The 24,497-nt window shown below is 39.1% G+C and overlaps 1 protein-coding gene across 1 annotated transcript in view; it reads right to left on the bottom strand.

Annotated features, from left to right (window-relative positions):
• The window catches only part of LOC144193156 (anoctamin-10-like), a gene marked incomplete at its 3' end in the record, with an annotated part of 29,751 nt that extends 5,708 nt beyond the window's left edge, over positions 1–24,043 (bottom strand). Inside the window, exons 1-5 of the mRNA XM_077711962.1 lie at positions 23,878–24,043; positions 23,100–23,234; positions 15,673–15,792; positions 9,353–9,537; positions 3,822–4,206 (exon numbers count right to left, since the gene is read on the bottom strand). Coding sequence (XP_077568088.1) covers positions 3,822–4,206; positions 9,353–9,537; positions 15,673–15,792; positions 23,100–23,211 — 802 coding nt within the window. The remainder of the gene's footprint in view (positions 1–3,821; positions 4,207–9,352; positions 9,538–15,672; positions 15,793–23,099; positions 23,235–23,877) is intronic.
• Positions 24,044–24,497: the final 454 nt, after the last annotated feature.

Raw genomic sequence — 24,497 nt, 5'->3', positions numbered from 1 at the left:
CTGCTGAAGCTGCTACCCCTGCCACTTGATATTGAATAGGCGAAAGATGAGATGAGATAATTATTGCACTTTCTGAAAATCCTACAGACTTCATTTCACCTCTTAAATATCATTGTTTATCAAATACATGATATATTTACCATACTTTCACAGCTATAAAATGCAGTCTGATAGGGCGCAATCTCAGTTTCAGGTATATTTTCAGTTCTTTGTCAACATAAAGGGTGCCTCGTTTGAAAAGGCCCTAGCATGACACTAGGCTAGCGTATGTTATCCTAGCTGTTAGCGTACTTATGTCATGCTAGCTGCTAGCATATGTTATGCTAGCCCCTAGCGTATGTTAGGCTAGCCCCTAGCGTATGTTAGGCTAGCTGCTAGCGTATGTTAGACTAGCCGCTAGCGCATACATGGGCAAACTACGGCCCGCTAGGCCTTTTAATCCGGGCCGCCGATGTTGTTCAAATAATGTTTTTTTTCCCAAAGATGGCGCCGTCACGCGGGAGCCAGTGGCAGTAGCTCTGTCCACTCTTATTTGTTTTACGTGTTTTACAGCCCCTCTCTTTTTTTAAATTACATTTTAATATTTCTGAATACATTCATTTTCACTTTATTTTGTACTTTATATTTTTTACTGTAATGAGGAGCTATGAGTATGTTAATACTTTAGAACTTTTTTTAATGTTTCATATGTACTGTTAACGTTAATGTATCGTATCTTGTGCTGACCCGGCCCATCTGTCAAATTCTTAAAATTGCAATCCATTGTAACTCGCGACATGCATCACTTTCAAGCCTTTGATTCTCCTCGCTGTTATATCGGCATCGAGAATTCATTCCAATTCGTCGTGTAACTCGTGCGATGCCCCCTACCTGAAATTACTATGTTGGACATCTGTTAGCAAAGCTGTAATATTGTGTTCGATCCATGGCTTCAGTCCATTTTCCAAGCATTCACACCCGTATTGACGTCGGGCAGGTTTCTTTGAGTATTGAGTGTTTTTGAGGGTTAAAGGCACTGCGAGCACATAGAAGTGAAAATGGCTTGGGAATAACGTATTTACAGTAATGCACTGGGAGGCTGTTTTTAAGGTAAACGTCCGCTGGGTTGATCGCAATGAGTAGCGTGCCGGCAAGAAATAAAACCAGTCACTCAAGCGGTCAGGGTCATACAAAAATTGGCCAGACAAGGTGCACCGACCGATTGGGCGCATCGACCAGTTTTGAGAAAATTTTAGACTTTTGAGTGCGCCCTATATTACTATACCAATGTCCGAACAGTGTTAGCTGTATTTGCGCTGAAAACACTTTTTTTCAGATTACTGTAATGCAAGTACTATGCAAATGTCAATGGAATAATAATAATAAATAGCAAATACATAAATAACCAAAGGGTAATAAATGAATAGTCAACATAATAAGTAGTCCACAACATAAGTAGGAAAGTGCACAAATAAGCACAACAATCAAACAATTGAACAGATAATAAATAAATAAATAAAGGAGTAAAGGAGGAAAGGAGGAAAGTTGGAAAGGAGGAAAGGAAGAAAGGAAGAAAGTTCTTCCTTTCCTTCCATTTGGTGTTTGAATAAGTACTTATTTTCCTCATACGTACTTATTATCCTTCAAATTTCTGGGAGTCCATGTCACGGATAGGCTCTCCTGGTCTACAAACACCACAGAGTCTCAGAAACGACTCCACTTTCTCAGGGTACTGAGGAGGGACAAATTGGACACCAAGCTTCCGGCAACCTTCTATAGAGACACTGTGGAGAGCATCCTGACTTACGGCATTACAGTGTAGTATGCCGGAAGCACGGCAGCAGACAAAAAAGCCATGCAGAGGGTGATAAACACTACCCAGAAGATCGTCGGCTGCTCTCTGCCATCACTAGAAGACATTGCCAACCCCGGTACCTCAGAAGAGCCGGGTCCATTGTTGGGGACCCATACCATCCTGGACACGGCCTGTTCTAGTTGCTTCCATCTGGCAGACGCTACAGGTCCCACAAAGCACGGACAAACAGGCTCAAGGACAGCTTTTTCCCAACAGCCACCAGGACTCTGAACCTGCAGCAACACGTGACGTGACGACGACGTGACGGCGACGACACAAATCCCTTCTATGAAATTAAGTCGCAATGAAGTAACAGGAAGTTCGTTTGGCGTGGATCTGCCTTCCTGAGGCAGGGTAAGTATAAAGACTGTGAGAGGTAAGTGATCCATCTTATTCTTGTTGGCATCGGTGAGGCAACTTGCAGTCGCCGGATTGATGGCGCTCAAGACGGAGAGCTAACAAGTATGAATATGTCATACATAAATGTCATAAATATGTCTTGCCTGGGAAGACGAACTTGTGGAGAAGCACTATACAATTTCGTCATACGCTGCTGAGGGTATGATGACTACTAGGCTTTTTGTCAAGTCAATGATGACGACAATGCCTATGTCTGATTTTCATTTTTCATTTTCCCCACTGTACGTTTTTCTAGGTGCAGAAATAAAGTTGAGTATTTTTGATGGCTCTTGGGATGAAAATGTGTCCTTGAGTCATGGCTATTATGTTCCTGTAGCGCCTGCTCATAACAGCCAAGACAAAGAGACTCAAGGAAAGTTTATTCCAATAAGCCCTCACTCCCTGTCTTTGCTTGCTTCCCTATAGTTGGGCCCTTCTACGCTCCACATCACACCCGTAACACCACCACATGAAAAGCTGAAAATGTATTAGAATAGTACTGAGAAATATTTTGTGAACTTCCAAACCTTAGAAAGCAATCCATGCATTTCAAAGGATTTTGAGGATCCATACAAATTGTGTAGATATGATCTCATTATATTTTTGTGTCACAATATTGCTGAACAAGTGGGCATTCCCTGTGTTACGGTCGCGCCATGTAGCGTGGCGCTACCGGGGGAATTGTTACCCATACGCGGTGACGCTGGAGAGATTGAGACCGTTCTGTTCTCATTGTTGGCTTGGTTTAATAACTCAACAAAACTTACAAAACAACAGGAGCTTGAATCAACCAAAAGCAACTGAAACGAAACATGTAGTAATCTACCATGAAGCGCCGTAGGCTACGTCTCGGCGTGGCGTGTAGTAAGTGACGTCAGTATGATGCGAAGTCGATCTGACAACAACTAACACTACCGTAGCCCTTAAATAACTCAGGAAATGTAATTAAGTAATTGAAACACATCTGCAATGAAAATGACGTCAAGCCAGGAGGGGCAAACGAGCCGCCTGACACCCATTACTTTCTGAGATGGTTAAAAAACAGCAACAATTTGCAATGTTTTCTAGACGTGATATTACACTACAAAGCCCTAATTTATATTTTATGTCATTTTATTACCCTTTCATAGCACCTTAAAAGACCCACTGTAACCACAAGTACTTCACTGAATTCAATGGAATGGACTTGATTAAGCCACAACTTGTTTTTCTTTTTTGTATGTAAAATAAACAAAAAAAGAGTAAAAACCAGTTTTAATCCCTTGTTGCTATTTGCCAGGAAGCCAGAGTCAATAACTAAAAGTAATGTAAGTAAACGCAGGTGTATGCAGTGCTCTTATCTGTTTACTTTCACTGCTGTCATTACTGATTATATCAACGGTATCAATTCCAAAGGTATTACATCTGTAATAGACTTGGTCATTTTATTTTTGAATACATTTTGACAAGATTATATAATTTAAGTAGGGTGTAAAAACATTATGACAGAGACTTCATGCACTCCAAAGTGAAACACTTTTACACTATAAAAATACTAAAAATACACAAAACAAAATGTAAAAATGGCAATTTGTAAATGGTAACTTACCCCATTCTGTCAGTAACTCTGCAGCATATCGGTAGATCAGATTCATCATTTCTATAACCATGGCATAGACAATACTGGGAATGTATAAAAATAATTTTGTACAGAAAGTAGGATCCCTGTCATAAAGCATTAGCACCCGTCCTTCCATCTGAAAGTAGATCATCATGACATAGAGGGAAAGGTAGAGACAGAGAAGGACAAAGGGGAGGGATACAAGGTAGATACGGAGCTGCCGCTTGTAGTTGGGGTAAATAGGTTCCTCTCGGCCTGTCACTGGGTTGAATCCAAGAATCCCATGGAAACCTGGTCGTGGTTCTTCAAACACCTTCTTTCTGCTCAGTGTGCCCCAATGATAGGCTAGAGAAGCACTGCACCTTTTCCATAACTAGTGGACAGAGGGTCAAACCGATCAGTTATCATATAACAATACTATAGTAATATAATCTTTAAACACTTTAAATTTGACTTTATTATATTTTACTGAATTTGACATAGTAAGCTTCACTGAGCAATAACCTATGGTTCTTTTCTTGGTAAAGTAAACTCAAAACAAACAAAATAAAGTTTAATAACATTTTGTTGTGGTTAAAAAAGCCATTGTCAGTAACCAGGGTTGGTGAAAGCAAAGGTAGGCTGTTTGAGCCCTCTTCCATTAGGTTTCATTAATGTGGCAGATAGAATTTTACTTGGGTTGTTTATCCTTTCAAAAAATTTCATTGTTTTTTATTTTTTGTTTTGTGTACGGACCAATGGTTAATGTGTTTTGTGTATAGACCAATGGTTAACATATGTTTTGTGTACGGACCAATGGTTAATACGTGATGTCTAGGAAATTATTCCAACACAAAAACTAGGTTAAAGTGGACAGTCAGGAAGTAGCCTATTTGGTTGTTCTTATTAAAACACTTTACTGAAAACTGCCTTGACTAAGTGACAAAATGTGTTGTGATTGAAAGGTTGTTAAAAATGACATGGGAACCGAAACCAGAAGGCTTTAGCATTGTTGGCCCTAACTTTGCCAAAAGTGCACCAGTGAAAAATCTTGGTTTTATTATTTTCAGATGAAAAATCAATAGCCTTTCAATCGCTATGCTTGCATTTAGACTTGATAGGCGTAAATATAAGATATTTATCATTCAATAGGTGAAGAAAATATACCCTGAACAGGAATTCGCCATATGCAAATATTGCAGCATTGCGGGCATTTGGTATATTTGGTATCGCTGTAGAATTGTTGAGAAATTCATCCCATGCTTCCGGAAGCACCTCTTATATTTTGTATTGGCTCAATGGGAGGGCTTAACGATTGAAGCTGCTCTCCTTGTGAGTTTTTGGGTGTTTCTGACACATTACATATTGTGATATTAAAAAAACTCATTTTCTGACACGCTTTATCCTCATTAGGGTAGTGGGGAATGCTGGAGCAAATCCCAGCGGACTCGGTGGCCAGCCAATCACAGGGCACTAGGAGACAGACAACCATGCATACTCACACCCATACCTAGAAGCACTTTAGAGTGTCCAATCAGCCTACAGTGCATGTTTTTGGAAAACCCCACCGACGAGTTATTACCTTATCGTGGTGGTGGGGTTTGTGTGTCCCGATGATCCTTGGAGCTATGTTGTCTGAGGCATTGTGCCCCCGGTAGGGTCACCCATGGCAAACTGGTCTGAGGTGAAGGACCAGACAAAGGATGGCTCAGACTACCTCTTATGAGTAAAACCATTGAATGGCATATTCCACCACTCGGACGCGGGTCACCGGGGCCCCACTCTCAAGGCAGGCCCGGAGGAGAGCGCAATGCGGAGCGCATGGTGGCCGGGGCTACACCCATGGGGTCCGGCCAGGCACATCCCAAAGAGATGACGTGGGTGTGTCGACAGTTGGGCAGCAGCCAAAGAAGGGATTATTGGCTGTCCGATTGCAGAAAATGGCAATTGGGATGTGGAATGTCACCTCTATGGTTGGGAAGGAGCCTGAGCCTTGACATAGTCAGGCTCACCTCTACGCACAGCTTGGGTTCTGGAACCACTACACTCGAGGGGGGCTGGTCACTCTTGCATTCTGGAGTTTCCTGCAGTGACAGGCGCCGAGGCCTGTATGTTGGGGATTACCCCGGTGGAAGAGAGGGTAGCACCCCTGTCTTCGGGTGGGGGGACAGGACCTGACTGTTATTTATGCTTATGCACCAAACAGCAGTTCAGAGCACTCAAGCTTTTTGGAGTCCCTGGAGGGGGTGCTGGAGAGTGCTCTTTTGGGGGATTCCCTCGTTCTGCTGGGGGACTTCATTGCTGGGCAATGACAGTGAGACATGGAGGGGAATGAATGGGAAGAACAGTCCCCTGATTGAGACCCGAGTGGTGTTCTATTGTTGAATTTCTGCGCTTGTCATGGATTGACAATAATGAACACCAAGTTCAAGCATAAGAGTCCATATGTGCACTTGGCACCAGGACATCAGGCCGCACCTTGATGATCGACTTTGTGGTCGTGTCATCGGACCTGCGGTCGCCTGTCTTGGACACCCGGGTAAAGAGACGGGCGGAGCTGTCAACCGATCATCACCTGATTAGTCGGATCCGATGATTGGGGCAAATGCCAATGCAGCCCGGAGGCCCAATCGTTTTGCGAGGGTCTCCTCTGAACACTTGGCGGAGTCGCCTGTCAGAAGGAGTCCCCTGTCAGAAGGAGTCCCCTGTCAGAAGGAGTCCCCTGTCAGAAGGAGTCCCCTGTCAGAAGGAGTCCCCTGTCAGAAGGAGTCGCCTGTCAGAAGGAGTTTCAATATCCATCTCCGTCAGAGCTTCTCTCATGTTCGAGAAGAGACGGGGAACATTGAGTCTCAGTGGACCATGTTCCGCGCTTCTATTGCTGAGATAACAGACCGAAGCTGCGGTCGCAAGGTGGTCGGTGGCAGCAACCCCAGAACCGGCTGGTGGACACCGGTGGTAAGGGATGCCGTCAGGCTGAAAAACTAATCCTATCGATCCCTTTTGGCACGCGGCTCTGGTCGTCTCTGAGGCAAAAAGGCATGGGAGGAGTTAGATGAGGCCATGGAGAACGACTTCTGGGTGGCTTCCAAGGAAATCCACCATCCAACGTCTCAGAAGGGGGAAGCAGTTCCCGTCAACATAGTGTATAGTGAGGATATGGCACTGCTGACATCGACTCGGGATGTTGTCAATTAGTGGGCCGAATATTTTGAAGACCTCCTCAATTCCACCGACCCGCCTTCCCATGAGGAAGCAGAGCCGGGGGAATCTGACTCTCTTATCTGTAGGGTTGAAATCCCCATTAAAAAGCTCTTCGGTGGCAAGGACTCGGGTGTTTCTAATGGGTGAAATGAGTTTCCTCCGTAAGATGTCCGAACTGTCCCTTAGAGATAAGGTGAGAAGCTTGGTCGTCCGGGAGGGGCTCGAAGTAGAGACACTGCTCCTCTAAGGTGAGAAGCTTGGTCGTCCGGGAGGGGCTCGAAGTAGAGACACTGCTCCTCTGGATTGAGAGGAGCCAGATGAGTTGGCTCAGGTATCTGATCAGGATGCCCCCTGGACGCTTCCCTCGGGAGGTGTTCCGGGTACGTCCCACCGGGAGGAGGCCACGGGGCCTACCTCGGACACGCTGGGCAGACTATCTCTCAAGGCCAGGAATGCCTTGGGATACTCCCGGAATAGCTGGATGAAGTGGCTGGGGAGGGAGAGGTCTGGGCTTCCCTGCTGAAGCTACTGCCTCTGCGAGCCGATAATCGGAAGACAAGATGAGAGATGAGATGAGATTTTTTTTTTAAATGACTCACCATGACTACATTGTATTCATATATACAGTTGTACCTCTACTTCGGAAATGAATTTGCTCCAGCGTTTTCTAGACTTGAAATTTTCATAAGTAGAGATCCATTCTACATGTAAAAGCACTAATCTGTTCAAAGGTCCCCAATATTTTGCCCTGAAACCCACATTGGAAAGGTATACCAATTTTGTATGCAATATGTGTGGACACAAACAAAGAAAAAGGAAAAAAAGATAATTAAATAACTTTAGCCATTAAAATAAACAATATGGTGGAATTGCAAGTGCCTAGGTAAAAGACAATGAACTCTGGGTGAATTTCAACAACTCCTGAGAGGCTGGAGAAGGGAGATCAATATTCTGGGAGGCCATCTTGGATCGAAGAGAAGCAATTTCACAAATGATGTGATATCGGGCATTGTTTGCGCCAAAAAGACTAAGACTGTTTACTGAAAGCCATATGTTCTAACATTATTTCTCTGTAATGGACACACCTATTCTTAATATATGGGGGAGCGTAGCATTCAAAAGATTTGGAAGGAATTTGGAGGAGACAGCGTTGCTTCTTCCCCTCAACAGAACAAGCGAGTCTTTTGCTCTCGGACACTATCACAAAATGTTCAATTTACTATCTTGACAAATTATCGATCTAACGAGGTTTGCCTTTTTAAACTTTTCATTATTTTCCTAAAATGTGCACTTTTTTGAAAGGTCATTTTTTACTCCTGCCGTTTTTTTGTAAAAAAAAAAAACTGTTATTTTACATATATCAGAGATGCAACAGAGATTTAAAAGTGTCAGAGGTATTTATGTTTACTTGCCTTGGTCATTTTGATAAAAATTGTGGATTAGTATCGGCAAAATATACCTTAAAAAATGTCAATTGGATCGAAAGTCAAGTCTAGTGAGGACATGGGATGGAAAACCCACGCTTCCCTCTTCGGGCCCAATTGGTGCAGGCCCGGTCATGACCCACTAGTCATTGTGCCCCACTTTGAAGGTGACGACTCTTCGCGTGGGGAGGTGTAACTTATTATATGGTCAAACTTCTCACACAACAGCTCAAGCTCATATCTTGTGATAATTATTAAAAATAAGAATAATTGTTTCCAACACTTGTTCATGTCTTGATCATGTTTACTTTTCATTTCCAACTTATTTCAGAAATGAAAGCAACTTTTTATGGAAAACAAAAAAAATATCTGCGTGACCTTTAAACTTTTATCTGGTGACATTGACTACCTTCATCATATGTGCACTAAAAAATTACATCATTTAATGAAATGAGACCCTGCAATCAAAATCCCCAAAGTTTATGCATAACATAGATCATAATGGATTTGGCTTCATTGAGGTTTTACTGCAATCCCCTTTTATAAGTCAAACCTCAATTCAAATGAGGAAATTTGAGATTGGTGATAATACGGAGAAAAAAACGCCATCAACTCAACTCAGGAGACCTGACTAAGTGACAATGTGGGTTACTTCTACACTTGTGTACAAAGTCAGCCAAACTGTTTTGTTTTAACAAAATCAATTGTATTCAATGATTTATTGATAATTCCAGCTATGTGGAAAAGTAGGCAAAAAGCACCAAATAGAAAAGCTTAAAAATTACATTCTGAAATTTTCAAAGAAAAATATTTTAGCCATCAAAATCTATAAATAAATAGGTGTAAGATTTCCTCTAATGATACCAAATAGGATATATTTTTATTCTAGACAGTTAATATAAAATGTTTTCCTACCTCGAGGAAGACAGTGCACCAGATAAGATTGAAAACTGCAAAGAAAACATATTTGTCATAATTCTCCCAGTCAAAGGTGCAATAGAGAATCCCAAGTAGGGCCAGAGGTATAAGGGCCACTGTAGAGTATTCCAGGAAGCCAAAGTAGAGAGCCAGACCCTCTCCGTAGTAATGTCTGATGTCATCTGAAAGTCCAAAAAATGGATTTAACACAGCTGCTTTGACAGGCGGGGTGCATTATCACGGGCACTGTCTCTCCCCGCAACTCCCTCTTGTAATGTCTCTGGTAGCAACTCTCTCGTGTAATGGGTCTGCGAGCACTGTGCGGAGCGTTGCATTTTTTCAGTGTTTTTTTTCCTGTTAGTCCGTTAGCTCCCGTTGGTGGAGCGATCGCTAATACAAGAGTACTTCTCGTTGGCAAGTGGCCGTGCGTTATCCTATTGTGAAGACATTTGTGTGGATCATTTTCGGATAGGTTGAATCTGAAAGTCAGGATGGAGGCGGGGCAAATAGAGCCAACTCAAGATTTTAAAACAAAAGGTTTAGTCTAAGGTTAGAATAAACTTGATTTTGAGTGTCAGGAAAAGAATCCAAGTTCATTCAGATTTGTTTGTTACATATATACATATATACATATTACACACATACGCACATAGTGTTACGGTCGCGCTATAGCTTGGTAGCTCTCATAGTTGGCACACTGAAAGTGGCGGACACACCCTTTTCCCGGCTGTAATAAGCTTGCTAGCTTTGCAGTTGACCGCCCTTTGTTAATGATGTCCATTTTTTTCTGGAAAGTCAGTCTGAAAAATAGCTTTGTGAGCAAATCTGCAACCAAATCCATTTGTTTTCCTCCGTCGGCCATTGTGGGTGGAGTTTGCGATCTCTGGGTGGCTCACTTTGGCTTTGGCCCGCATACTAGCCAATCATAGTTGGTGAAAGTGATGACGTATCCCTCCGCCTGTGAAATGGCCTTGGTGTTACTAAATCAAATTCTGATTGGTTAAAGCAACAGTCTTATCGATGCTTGTTAATTACAGCAGAGCCCGCAGAACTGATTGTGCAGGCCTCTAGGCAGATTTCTGACCCTGGCAACAAATAATGGCTGAAATGTGATTGGTTAAATGCTTCAATTTGAAAACACACATCCTGAAGCATTGCAACCAGGGGGGAAAGCAATGAAAGAAAGCTAACAGACAATTTGTAATTCTTTAATAAGTATTGATGGACAAAATATAACATGATTCAGATATTTCTTAGGCCAGCAGAGAAGGCCTAGAAGGCCCTGATGGCCCGCCACTGATACATACATACATACGTACGTACGTACGTACGTACGTACGTACGTATGTATGTATGTATCAGTGGCGGGCCATCAGGGCCTTCTAGGCCTTCTCTGCTGGCCTAAGAAATATCTGAATCATGTTATATTTTGTCCATCAATACTTATTAAAGAATTACAAATTGTCTGTTATATACATACATACATACATACATACATACATACATACATACATACATACATACATACATACATACATACATACATACATACATACATACATACATACATACATACATACATACATACATACATACATACATACATACATACATACATACATACATACATACATACATACATACATACATACATACATACATACATACATACATACATACATACATACATACATACATACATACATACATACATACATACATACATACATACATACATACATACATACATACATACATACATACATACATACATACATACATACATACATACATACATACATACATACATACATACATACATACATACATACATACATACATACATACATACATACATACATACATACATACATACATACATACATACATACATACATACATACATACATACATACATACATACATACATACATACATACATACATACATACATACATACATACATACATACATACATACATACATACATACATACATACATACATACATACATACATACATACATACATACATACATACATACATACATACATACATACATACATACATACATACATACATACATACATACATACATACATACATACATACATACATACATACATACATACATACATACATACATACATACATACATACATACATACATACATACATACATACATACATACATACATACATACATACATACATACATACATACATACATACATACATACATACATACATACATACATACATACATACATACATACATACATACATACATACATACATACATACATACATACATACATACATACATACATACATACATACATACATACATACATACATACATACATACATACATACATACATACATACATACATACATACATACATACATACATACATACATACATACATACATACATACATACATACATACATACATACATACATACATACATACATACATACATACATACATACATACATACATACATACATACATACATACATACATACATACATACATACATACATACATACATACATACATACATACATACATACATACATACATACATACATACATACATACATACATACATACATACATACATACATACATACATACATACATACATACATACATACATACATACATACATACATACATACATACATACATACATACATACATACATACATACATACATACATACATACATACATACATACATACATACATACATACATACATACATACATACATACATACATACATACATACATACATACATACATACATACATACATACATACATACATACATACATACATACATACATACATACATACATACATACATACATACATACATACATACATACATACATACATACATACATACATACATACATACATACATACATACATACATACATACATACATACATACATACATACATACATACATACATACATACATACATACATACATACATACATACATACATACATACATACATACATACATACATACATACATACATACATACATACATACATACATACATACATACATACATACATACATACATACATACATACATACATACATACATACATACATACATACATACATACATACATACATACATACATACATACATACATACATACATACATACATACATACATACATACATACATACATACATACATACATACATACATACATACATACATACATACATACATACATACATACATACATACATACATACATACATACATACATACATACATACATACATACATACATACATACATACATACATACATACATACATACATACATACATACATACATACATACATACATACATACATACATACATACATACATACATACATACATACATACATACATACATACATACATACATACATACATACATACATACATACATACATACATACATACATACATACATACATACATACATACATACATACATACATACATACATACATACATACATACATACATACATACATACATACATACATACATACATACATACATACATACATACATACATACATACATACATACATACATACATACATACATACATACATACATACATACATACATACATACATACATACATACATACATACATACATACATACATACATACATACATACATACATACATACATACATACATACATACATACATACATACATACATACATACATACATACATACATACATACATACATACATACATACATACATACATACATACATACATACATACATACATACATACATACATACATACATACATACATACATACATACATACATACATACATACATACATACATACATACATACATACATACATACATACATACATACATACATACATACATACATACATACATACATACATACATACATACATACATACATACATACATACATACATACATACATACATACATACATACATACATACATACATACATACATACATACATACATACATACATACATACATACATACATACATACATACATACATACATACATACATACATACATACATACATACATACATACATACATACATACATACATACATACATACATACATACATACATACATACATACATACATACATACATACATACATACATACATACATACATACATACATACATACATACATACATACATACATACATACATACATACATACATACATACATACATACATACATACATACATACATACATACATACATACATACATACATACATACATACATACATACATACATACATACATACATACATACATACATACATACATACATACATACATACATACATACATACATACATACATACATACATACATACATACATACATACATACATACATACATACATACATACATACATACATACATACATACATACATACATACATACATACATACATACATACATACATACATACATACATACATACATACATACATACATACATACATACATACATACATACATACATACATACATACATACATACATACATACATACATACATACATACATACATACATACATACATACATACATACATACATACATACATACATACATACATACATACATACATACATACATACATACATACATACATACATACATACATACATACATACATACATACATACATACATACATACATACATACATACATACATACATACATACATACATACATACATACATACATACATACATACATACATACATACATACATACATACATACATACATACATACATACATACATACATACATACATACATACATACATACATACATACATACATACATACATACATACATACATACATACATACATACATACATACATACATACATACATACATACATACATACATACATACATACATACATACATACATACATACATACATACATACATACATACATACATACATACATACATACATACATACATACATACATACATACATACATACATACATACATACATACATACATACATACATACATACATACATACATACATACATACATACATACATACATACATACATACATACATACATACATACATACATACATACATACATACATACATACATACATACATACATACATACATACATACATACATACATACATACATACATACATACATACATACATACATACATACATACATACATACATACATACATACATACATACATACATACATACATACATACATACATACATACATACATACATACATACATACATACATACATACATACATACATACATATATATATATATATATATATATCATTTTAATTTGATCCTATGTCAGAAAGTCGGCACTGATGATTTACTTTCCCAGGCCACACAAAATGATGCTGCGGGCCAGATTTGGCTCCCGGGCGACACATTGAAACCTGTGGTTTATACAGTGGTTCGCTCCACAGAGAAGCTGCATCTGCAGACCATGAAGCAGCAAAAAGGTACGTCGAGGAAGTGTTTCCTAAAAATATCGCGAGAAAGGTTATCTTCCAGAGCAAGGATCGCCTGACACTTATCTTGTGGCTTCATGGTAAAGCGAGACTTAATTTACAATTTTAACCGTACCTACACTTTGAAAAACAAGAATGCAACAATGATGCCTATGTACTGGATTAGCAACAGAAAAGCCTGGATGACGAAAGATCTCCATTATGAGGGGTTTCATCACTGCTTCATCCCAAACTTCAAGCTGTACCTCGCCAAAGAGGGGCTTCCCTTCAAGGTCCTCCTCCTATTGGACAAATCACCCAACTCATAAGCGATGGGGTTCAATTGCACGATTTAAAACAACGGTCCAGGAGATTGACAATAAACTGATCAGAGCCAACCACTTTGGAAATCATCACCCTAAAGTCTTCTGATTCATTCTCCTGGATCCTCACCCTCCTAACCCACACCCACTAAAGCCCTTTGTATTGTTTACCCACCACTGTTTCATGGGCTAGTTTACAAACTGTGGAGCAAGTTACATTAATTAAATGAAAAATATGTTTCTGCTTACAATAACTCTTAGTTACAAAACCACTTTTACGAATTAATTTTGTAAGTAGATGAACCACTGTGTTTTAAAATATTTTCAAAAAGGTATTCAAGTCATTCATTGAATGTAATCACTTTTAATTTACATTTTTTTTCAAACTCACCAAGAGGCTGAAGGGATGTCTTAACCTTTTTGTACCACTTAAAAGAGAGTCTCTTGAGTTCTTCTTTGTTATGCAGTGGAAACATTTGAATCATGATTTTTTTAGACTGAAGTCTTCGAACTGAAATGACAACAACAACAAAAAAGGCATTCATTAAGGGTTGGTTGTAATAGCTGAAGCACCCCGGTTGAAAAGGATGCGCTCTCAAACTGATGGTTTACAACTACAGTGGTACCTCTACATATGAGCAGCTCTACCTACGAGATGCTCGAGATACGAGGAAAAGTTCGAGCAAATACGAGATACAAGAAAAATTTCGAGATGCGAGAAAGCCAGGTGGCCATGACATGAGAGGCTGTTTATCATTGTAGCTTTTGCATCATTGTCTTTTTTGCCGCATCTCTTTTCTGTATAACAGATATGTACGAGTACTGAACAATTTCTTCAAGCAAGTTTCTCCTACACATGGACCAGAAAACGCACAACGCGCATGCGCGGGCTGAGTGCTTTCTGGGTAATGAAGTATACTTGTGCACACAACACTGATAGCCAATGGCACCCTTTCTCAGAATAAAACTACAAACCCACAATCAGTATGTGGGTAGGCTGAGCTGTTGCATTTCCTGTTTTTCCTTCCTTACCTTGCTAGCTCCCACGATCGCTGGGGCTTGTATAACAGCAATTAGAATGGTTATTTCCAAGAGCTGGATGTGCTTTGTTAATAGAACCTATATGTACTGTCAATTTACTGGAATGTAATGGCTTATTGCAGCTGGCCTGGTTTTGATCCCGTCCGCTAGTGGGAAGATGGTGTTTAAAAGACGAAAGAATGTCTACAAAATGGTCATTTAAATGTTTAGCAGGGAATGTCACCTGTATTTTTTATTACACTTTAGACTTGCCAAATAATGTGTTGACTGCGGGAGAAACGCTCTGGTCCAGCGGCTGCTGATTAGATGGGAGTGAAACATGTGGGCCGCGGGGTAGCCGATTTGACTTTGTGTTAGGCTTTCGGTTGCACGCAGACCGGGTAAACGACTAAAATTTTGTGGATCTCTTTGGTGAAGACATTGCAATAATAATAATTGGCCTTGGGGATGCTGAAGCAAACTTGAGGGCAGAAAATGGGTTTTTGCTATAATATTGTTGTTTTTGCATCATATTCTGAATACGGGGTCTTGGCAAAATATTGTGATATAGTTGGATATTGGAAGATGGGTTAACTTGACTGTTTAATGGTTGTCTTCTCTAAAAAGCGTTATATTTGAGCACAGGAAAAAACAGGCAACGTTTCAAGTGGTGACTCGCTGGTTTGTAAACAGAAGGTAAGAATGCTGCTTTTGCAGCAAGAGTGGAGGTCACAGTTAGTGGCTTATGGCGCTTTCCGTTTGGATTTTTCATAATAAGAGCAATACATGGTCTGCAAGGAATGCAGGGTTATGTGAATGGTTTCACATTCATTTTTCATGTTTTAAACAGAAATGTATATTAAGGTGATAGAAAATCTGTTTAGTAAAAGGTTGATTTGGTAAAAGCTTTGGATTAAGGGAATAGAGCAAAATAGCGATTTTTGAGCAATTGTGGATTTCAAAGGGCTCTTAATTAAAGATAACTAGCTTTTGGAGGATAAAAGAATATTAATACTATTTTTGAATGGTTGGATTGTTCAAAATACTTTAATCTAGGAGGTTGGCTGGTTAAAGAAAAGACAAGGATGGATAAATTTACAATATTATGGTATATTGGTGACAATTTGAGGGTCATTTATTAAACATTGAAAATTTTTATTAGAAAATGCCTAGCAAAAGGTTGATTTCTGTAATTTAATTGTTGTAGATTTTTATTGTGGTAACAGGGAGCTATGGGAAATGGCTCTTATCTTAAGTGAACATCGTATGAGGTGATTTGCATGGTATATTTTGGGTATTGAGTTATTTGGCTGTTAATGACCTCTGACGGGAAATTAACAAAGCAATAGTGGCATGAAAAAATTCATGGCATTCGTCCAAATAATTAGGTGAATTGTAGATAAAATTATTGATTTAGGATGGGCATAATTTCCATAAGACTGGAGTAACATGGAATGTTTTTAAAAGTGCAGTTGAAGAACATTGTCGGTTGTCCTGGCGGGAGGAAATATGCTTTGGCACAGGTCATATTGATGACTTAAAGGATATTACGGATTGGATAAGCATTGATCAATTGATACAACCAAATGACGTTGCTTTCTATTGCTTTAAGAGCATGCAAATTAAGAGAACTTTAGCTTTAAATTCATAGCATTGCATTTATGGGGTTAATACGCCTGAATGTTACAGTGATAACGATTGGCAATAACAAGCTTCGATAAGGGAGAAAGGAGCAATTCTCCGAATTCCAAAATCTGGCTAAGAATAGGATTATGTTAGTCGCTTTGGGGTTTGACAGGATGTGTTGGTGCATGAATTCTGGAATATTTGGGGAATTGGGGACCCCATATCTATAACAAATTCGAGACAAATGTGTAAATAGGCTCTATTTGGCGCAGGATGCCCAAATTCTAGTGGGGCCTTTCATGGTTTGACGCTTTAGGTAGATAGGTTGTCTAGGAATAAAATGGGATCGGCAAAATTCGACCGGAATTTAGAAATGCCAAATGGTGGGGCTGGAAACACGGAGCGGGCTGTGTTTTTCCACAGGAGAGAGGATGGTGAGACGGGTCGTGAAAGGGAGGAGACCTAAGGGGCATTGTCAGGTAATGCGGGGGTGACGCGATCAAATCCGTTTGAACCCCCTCCAACAAATGTGCGCGACCGGTTGACCAGGTCTAGGGGGGCTGCGTGGGGGAATGGTCAAAAACTTGGGGGAAAACACTATCTCCCAAGTCTGGGGCACCGTAAATGAGTGACGTTGTGCTTGAACAATATCCCATGATTGAGGTTGCCAACCCTAATGTGGGGAGGGAGCAGTCCCGTGTTATTTTGGTTCCTAGAGCTTGGACTCAAGTCGACATGATAAAGGCCGTAGACGGGGTCATGTCGCATAAAATTGACGTGGAAGAATTTGTCTTACAAATGGGGGACATTAGACAGACTTATCACCTGGATGGAGTTGAATCAGATTTAGATGGCCCGTTAAAAGGTGATTGGCATGCTATTAGAGGGAATTGGGTATTTCCAAAAATAAATGATAGTGGGCCATTAGGTCATGACTGCTGTGAATTGAATTTGAGTGTGAATTAAAGAAAAGAAAAAACCTTAGAGGTGAAACTATTGCCACCTCAATTCTGAGTACAAACAGCTAAACTGGTAGCATTAAAAAGGGTATAACTTAATGCGAAACATGAAGATAATTTTTTTTTACAAACGGTTAAAAGACTAGTGGGGGTGTGTGTTTTAATGTGACACAACTTTTCCGTTATTGCATTACTGGCAAACAGATAGTTAATCACAGCCACTCGCTGATTGACTGGGGCGATGAATGGCGGCACTTTAACTTCCAAAACAAATTTCTATTTGTAAATGTGTGGTAAAAACAATTCACCTCCACGTTTTGCATTAAGTTATACCCTCTTTAATGCTACCAGTTTAGCTGTTTGTACACAGATTTAAGGTGGCAATAGTTTCACCTATAAAGTTTGTTTTAAATTTCCTCGTGGCCTACTCTATCATCTCACGTATTTGAATCCAATTCACAGCTGTCATGACCTAATGGCCCACTATCAGTTTTTGGATCCCAATTCCCTCTAATAGCATGACAATCACCTTTTAACGCGTTCATCCAAATTTGCTGTGTTTCTTCTCCACCCAGGTGATAAGACCGTCTAATGTCCTCCATTTGTAAGACAAATTCTTCCACGTCAACTTTATGCGATGTGACACCGTCTACAGCAGGGGTCTCAAACTCAATTTACCTGAGGGCCGCAAGAGGCAGAGTCTGAGTGAGACTGGGCCACATCAGTATTTCCACAAGAAAAGCGCTGATAAAACATTCCAACGTTATCAAATATCTTTATTTTTTAACGAAAAATAATGGATTAAATAAATTAACTTAAATATTAAGAAAAAATAAATCAATAAGTGATAATAAAAATAAATAATAATGAAAATACAGTAGATATACAGTGGCTGGCTAAGTAGAGAAAACTAATTATTTTTATTCCGTTTCAAATGTCTGTATTAACAGCTCTTTAAATTTTAACATTCTGAACTTGAATGGAACATTGAACATGAAATATTCTGGACACAGCTTCTCTTACTTCTTGCTGCTAGAGACCTGGCAGCGCTTCTTCTCACATAGCTGAGTCACATTTGGTTTAAGGGAGGAAGCAGTGGAGACCCTCAATAGAGCTTGAAGATGCTTATCAGTAAGTCTGGACCTATACTTGGACTTATTGAAGTTCAAGGTTGAGAAGAGTTTCTACACAAGTATGTGCTCCCAAAAAGGCACATGGTCCGCTGGAACATTTGGGAAAGTTCAGGGAAACTGGGGGTCAACTCTCTCAAAAATTGCCCAAGCTTGTCTGCTTCTCCACTCACCTCCCTGAACTTGGCTTTGAGTGCAGAGTTGCACTGCAGGTCAATGAGCTCAATTTGAAGCTCAGGAGGGGCATCTTACACAACAAAGGAGAAGGGGTCCGCAAAAATTTGAAATGTGGCTTTGTGTGTCTTGAAGTCTGCATATCTGTGATCAAATTGCTCCTGCAGCTTCGAAACATTGAATGGTGTGCCTGCATCCACAAGAGCCTTGCATGCTGGGAAATGAAAAAGGTTTGCCTGAGAGAGGTGGGCTTTCCATAACAAAAGTTGAGTGCAGAATGCTCTCACATTGTCATAGGCAGGACTGACAAGTTGCCCCTGGCCTTGTAGCTTCTTGTTCAGTACATTAAGCTCATGTGTGATATCAACAAGAAAAGCTAAGTCCATGAGCCATTTGGGATCACTTAGCACAGGAACAGCAACCCCGTCTATCTCAATGAAGTCTTTTACTTCTGCTCTCAACTCAAAAAATATCTTCAATACATTTCCCCTGCTGAGCCAACGTACCTCAGTGAAGTAGAGCACATCCCCATATTCAGCAAAGAAATATTGCACTCCCCACTTTTCTTGAAACTGTCTGTGCTCATCACTGACCTTTCTCTTCACGGCAGGCTTTGAAACAGACATCTCTGGGGCTGTAATATGTGTTTACACTAGGAATGAGTCTCGGATTGAATTTTTAACTTTCAGACGCGCGGTTCGGTGACGCATGCACACTTTCGATTAGACCGTTTAACTTTCAGTCACGCAGGTCTGTGGCGCATGCGCACTTTTGCTCTCTGATCGTATTGGATTACGGCGAGGCACTGGACAGCCCGGCCAATGTCCCACCCTCCAGAGCCGTATACTTCACCGTGATTGGTTCATCCAGCTCCAAATATGTCATTCATATCAATCTTGCGGGCCGCACGGACATTAATCTTGCATATTAAGACACGGGCCGCAAATTATTGTCCGAGTTTGAGACCCCTGGTCTATGGACTTTTTCACGTCGTCTAGAGTCCAAGTTTTATGGACCAAAATAACAAAGGGTTGTTCACTCTCCACATTAAGAGAAGGGGAGACTGGGAAGATTCGACAGACCTACAGTAGTTTTGAGAACTGAGGGTTTTTATGGGACTCTAAATAATGTTTAGACTGTGATGCATGTTGTTAAATCTTATGAATATATTAGCAAAAGAGACATCGAGTCTTCAGAATCATCTGACTGGAGACGCGTGTGCATTGTTTTCTTCTTGGGATATGATTTCAGATGCCTTCTTTATTGAAAGGTGAATTTGGGAATACTTATTGGTGAACCGACCAAGATCTTAAGCCCGAACCCGACCCAATCCGACCCAAAATTCAGATTTTTTTGGCCCGATCTTACCTTTAGAATAATAGATATTAAACAGTACTTAGATATTAAACAGTACTTAGATATTAAACAGTACTTGGATATTAAACAGTACGTGGATATTAAACAGTACGTGGATGTTAAACAGTACTTAGATATTAAACAGTACTTAGATATCAAACAGTACTTAGATATTAAACAGTGTATAGATAATTAGCTCTCTCTCACGAATCAACAGTAGATATTTAGATATTAAACTATTGTTGAGAGCTGTTTTCAACAGTACTTACTCTCTGTCACCATTTGACTGGCAACCAAAAGACCGGGGACCAACGGGGACCAAACGTCCGGCGACCAAACGTCCGGCGACCAAACGTCCGGCGACCAAACGTCCGGCGACCAAACGTCCGGCGACCAAACGTCCGGCGACCAAACGTCCGGCGACCAAACGTCCGGCGACCAAACGTCCGGCGACCAAACGTCCGGCGACCAAACGTCCGGCGACCAAACGTCCGGCGACCAAACGTCCGGCGACCAAACGTCCGGCGACCAAATGTCCGGCGACCAGACGTCCGGTGACCAAACGTCTGAGTACCCCTGGGAAGGTGCTCAAAGTCTGTGCTGACCAGCTGGCTGGTGTTTTCTTTTTAAAAAAATAATTGTTCCCTGCAACAATCCATCATTCCATCCTGCCTGAAATCTGCCACCATTATCTTACGCCTTTGATCATGAAGTGCTTTCAAAAGTTGTTCGACCGCCATATCAGGGATACAATCCCTCCCTCAGTTGACCCACACACTTATAGAGCAAACAGGCCCACTGAGGACGCTATCACCATAGCTCTACACACAGCACTGAGCCACCTGGAGCACCATGGGAATTACGTGAGGATACTTTTCTCTCCCACCTTGGACTATCCTCTTCCATCTGCTGCTGGAAAAAGAACTTCTTAACCAACCGACCACAAACTGTTGGACTTGGTCCCCACCTCTCTTCCTCCATTACACTGAGCACTTGCTCCCCTAACGGCTGTACTGAGTCCTCTTTTGTACTCCCTGTACACATACAACTGTATACCGACCCATCAGTCTAACTCCATCATCAAATTTGCCGATGACACAGCTGTGGTTGGACTCATCTCAGGAGGGGATGAGTCAGCCCACAGAGATGAGGTCAACAAACTGTCTTTGTGTTGCCCTGTGAACAATGTCACACTGAAGACCACGAAAACTAAAGAAATAATCCTGGACTTACGCAAACACAGCACAGATCTGGCCCCACTCCTCATAAATGCAGTCTGTGTAGACAGGGTCCAGTCCTTTACATTTTCTGGGCGTCCACGTCACAGATAAGCTCTCCTGGTCTACAAACACCAAAGCAGTGGTGAAGAAGGCCCAGAAACAACTCCATTTCCTCAAGGTACTCAGGAGGAACAACTTAGAGAGATAGAGAGACACGTGCACGTACACGTACACAGGGGGAACCATTTTCAGAGAATAATTTATACCAGTGAATTTTGGCTCCCAATGCCATATTTTCTATAATATCAACTTCTATCTAGCTTATAAACTTACTGATCGATTTCCCAGGATACAGCTTAGCTTGCGTATATCCAGGAACATGTGTCTCATCCTTAGCTCGTAACGTCTCCAACTCATGTTTGACGATGTACTGACACTCTGCCATGCTGAAAAAGTCCTCACCATGTCCTGGAACGACAACAGAGACCATAAAAAACAATCATAAAATTCACAACAAGGATGCAGTCAAAAGAAATACAAAGCAACATTTTAAAGTCACACAACTCAAAAAGTTGTAAGCATTGATTTTTTTTTAAAGTCAATGGCTTCCATTGATGCTGATGAACCGGAACCATCTGATATTCTCATAACTCGAACGAAAGTTTCCCATTGGAATGAACTAAAACAAATTAATTTGTTACAATCCTCTGAAAAAACACCAAAACCAGGATATTGGATTTGAAAAAAATGTTTAATTTCTTCTAATTCGCCATCTTTTAACGAAGTAACACATAACTAGCGGTTTAATATTACTAAAATGTGTTCAATAGTACTAAGAAGGGGGAAGAGAGAGACGGACATAGAGAAGGGGTAGAGAGGGGGGCACTTTTTGCACAGCAACACGCTCCTTTCATAACACAAACAAAATTATATGAACTTGGTTTACGATGCAGACACACTCCAAAATAAATTTAATCTAACCTTACACTAAACTTAATTCTACTTTTGTATTTAAGTTTGATACCTTTATTCCTCTAGGTTGGCTGTATTTGCCCTGCCTCCACCCTGACTTTCAGATGAACCTATCGAGGGTTGTTTGCTTTTGTCTTACCTTCAAAATATTCCGAAAATTATGTAAACAAATGTCCTCACAATAGGATAACGCATGACCTCTTGCCAACGAGAAGTAATATGCAGTGGTACGCCGACTTACGATCGTAATCCGTTCCGAGACTGTGATCGTATGACAAGCATATCGTAACTCAAGCGGACGTTTCCCATTGAATTGAATTGAAAAAAATTTAATTCGTTCCAATCCTCTGAGAAAACATCCAAAACAGGATATTGGATTGGAAAATAGGTTTTATTTCTTCTAATTCGCCATATATTGACAAAGTAATAAATAACGAGTGGTTTAATAGTAATAAAATGTGTTTAATAGATGTAAAATTAGACGCATTTGGCGGAGGGGAGAGACAATGACACACAGGCGGAGGTGGGGGCTGTTCGGGGGGACTTTATCCCCGGCAACAACGCACTCGTAAACAAACAAACATTTAAATTAACTTGGATAACTATATACAGACACTCAACTTTTAATGTAACTTCACACATAACTGAATTCAAATTTTCTAAGATAGTTAGTTATACGTGTTGACCCCACCCGGCCGTTTTGCCTGAGTCTTCAAAACTAACGCATCAAGTATTGTTAAGAACTTGCCTCCCCTTCGA

Source organism: Stigmatopora nigra, unplaced genomic scaffold (genome assembly GCF_051989575.1).
Source record: "Stigmatopora nigra isolate UIUO_SnigA unplaced genomic scaffold, RoL_Snig_1.1 HiC_scaffold_115, whole genome shotgun sequence".
Lineage (NCBI taxonomy): Eukaryota > Metazoa > Chordata > Actinopteri > Syngnathiformes > Syngnathidae > Stigmatopora > Stigmatopora nigra.
This window is presented reverse-complemented; position numbering and strand designations above follow the sequence as displayed.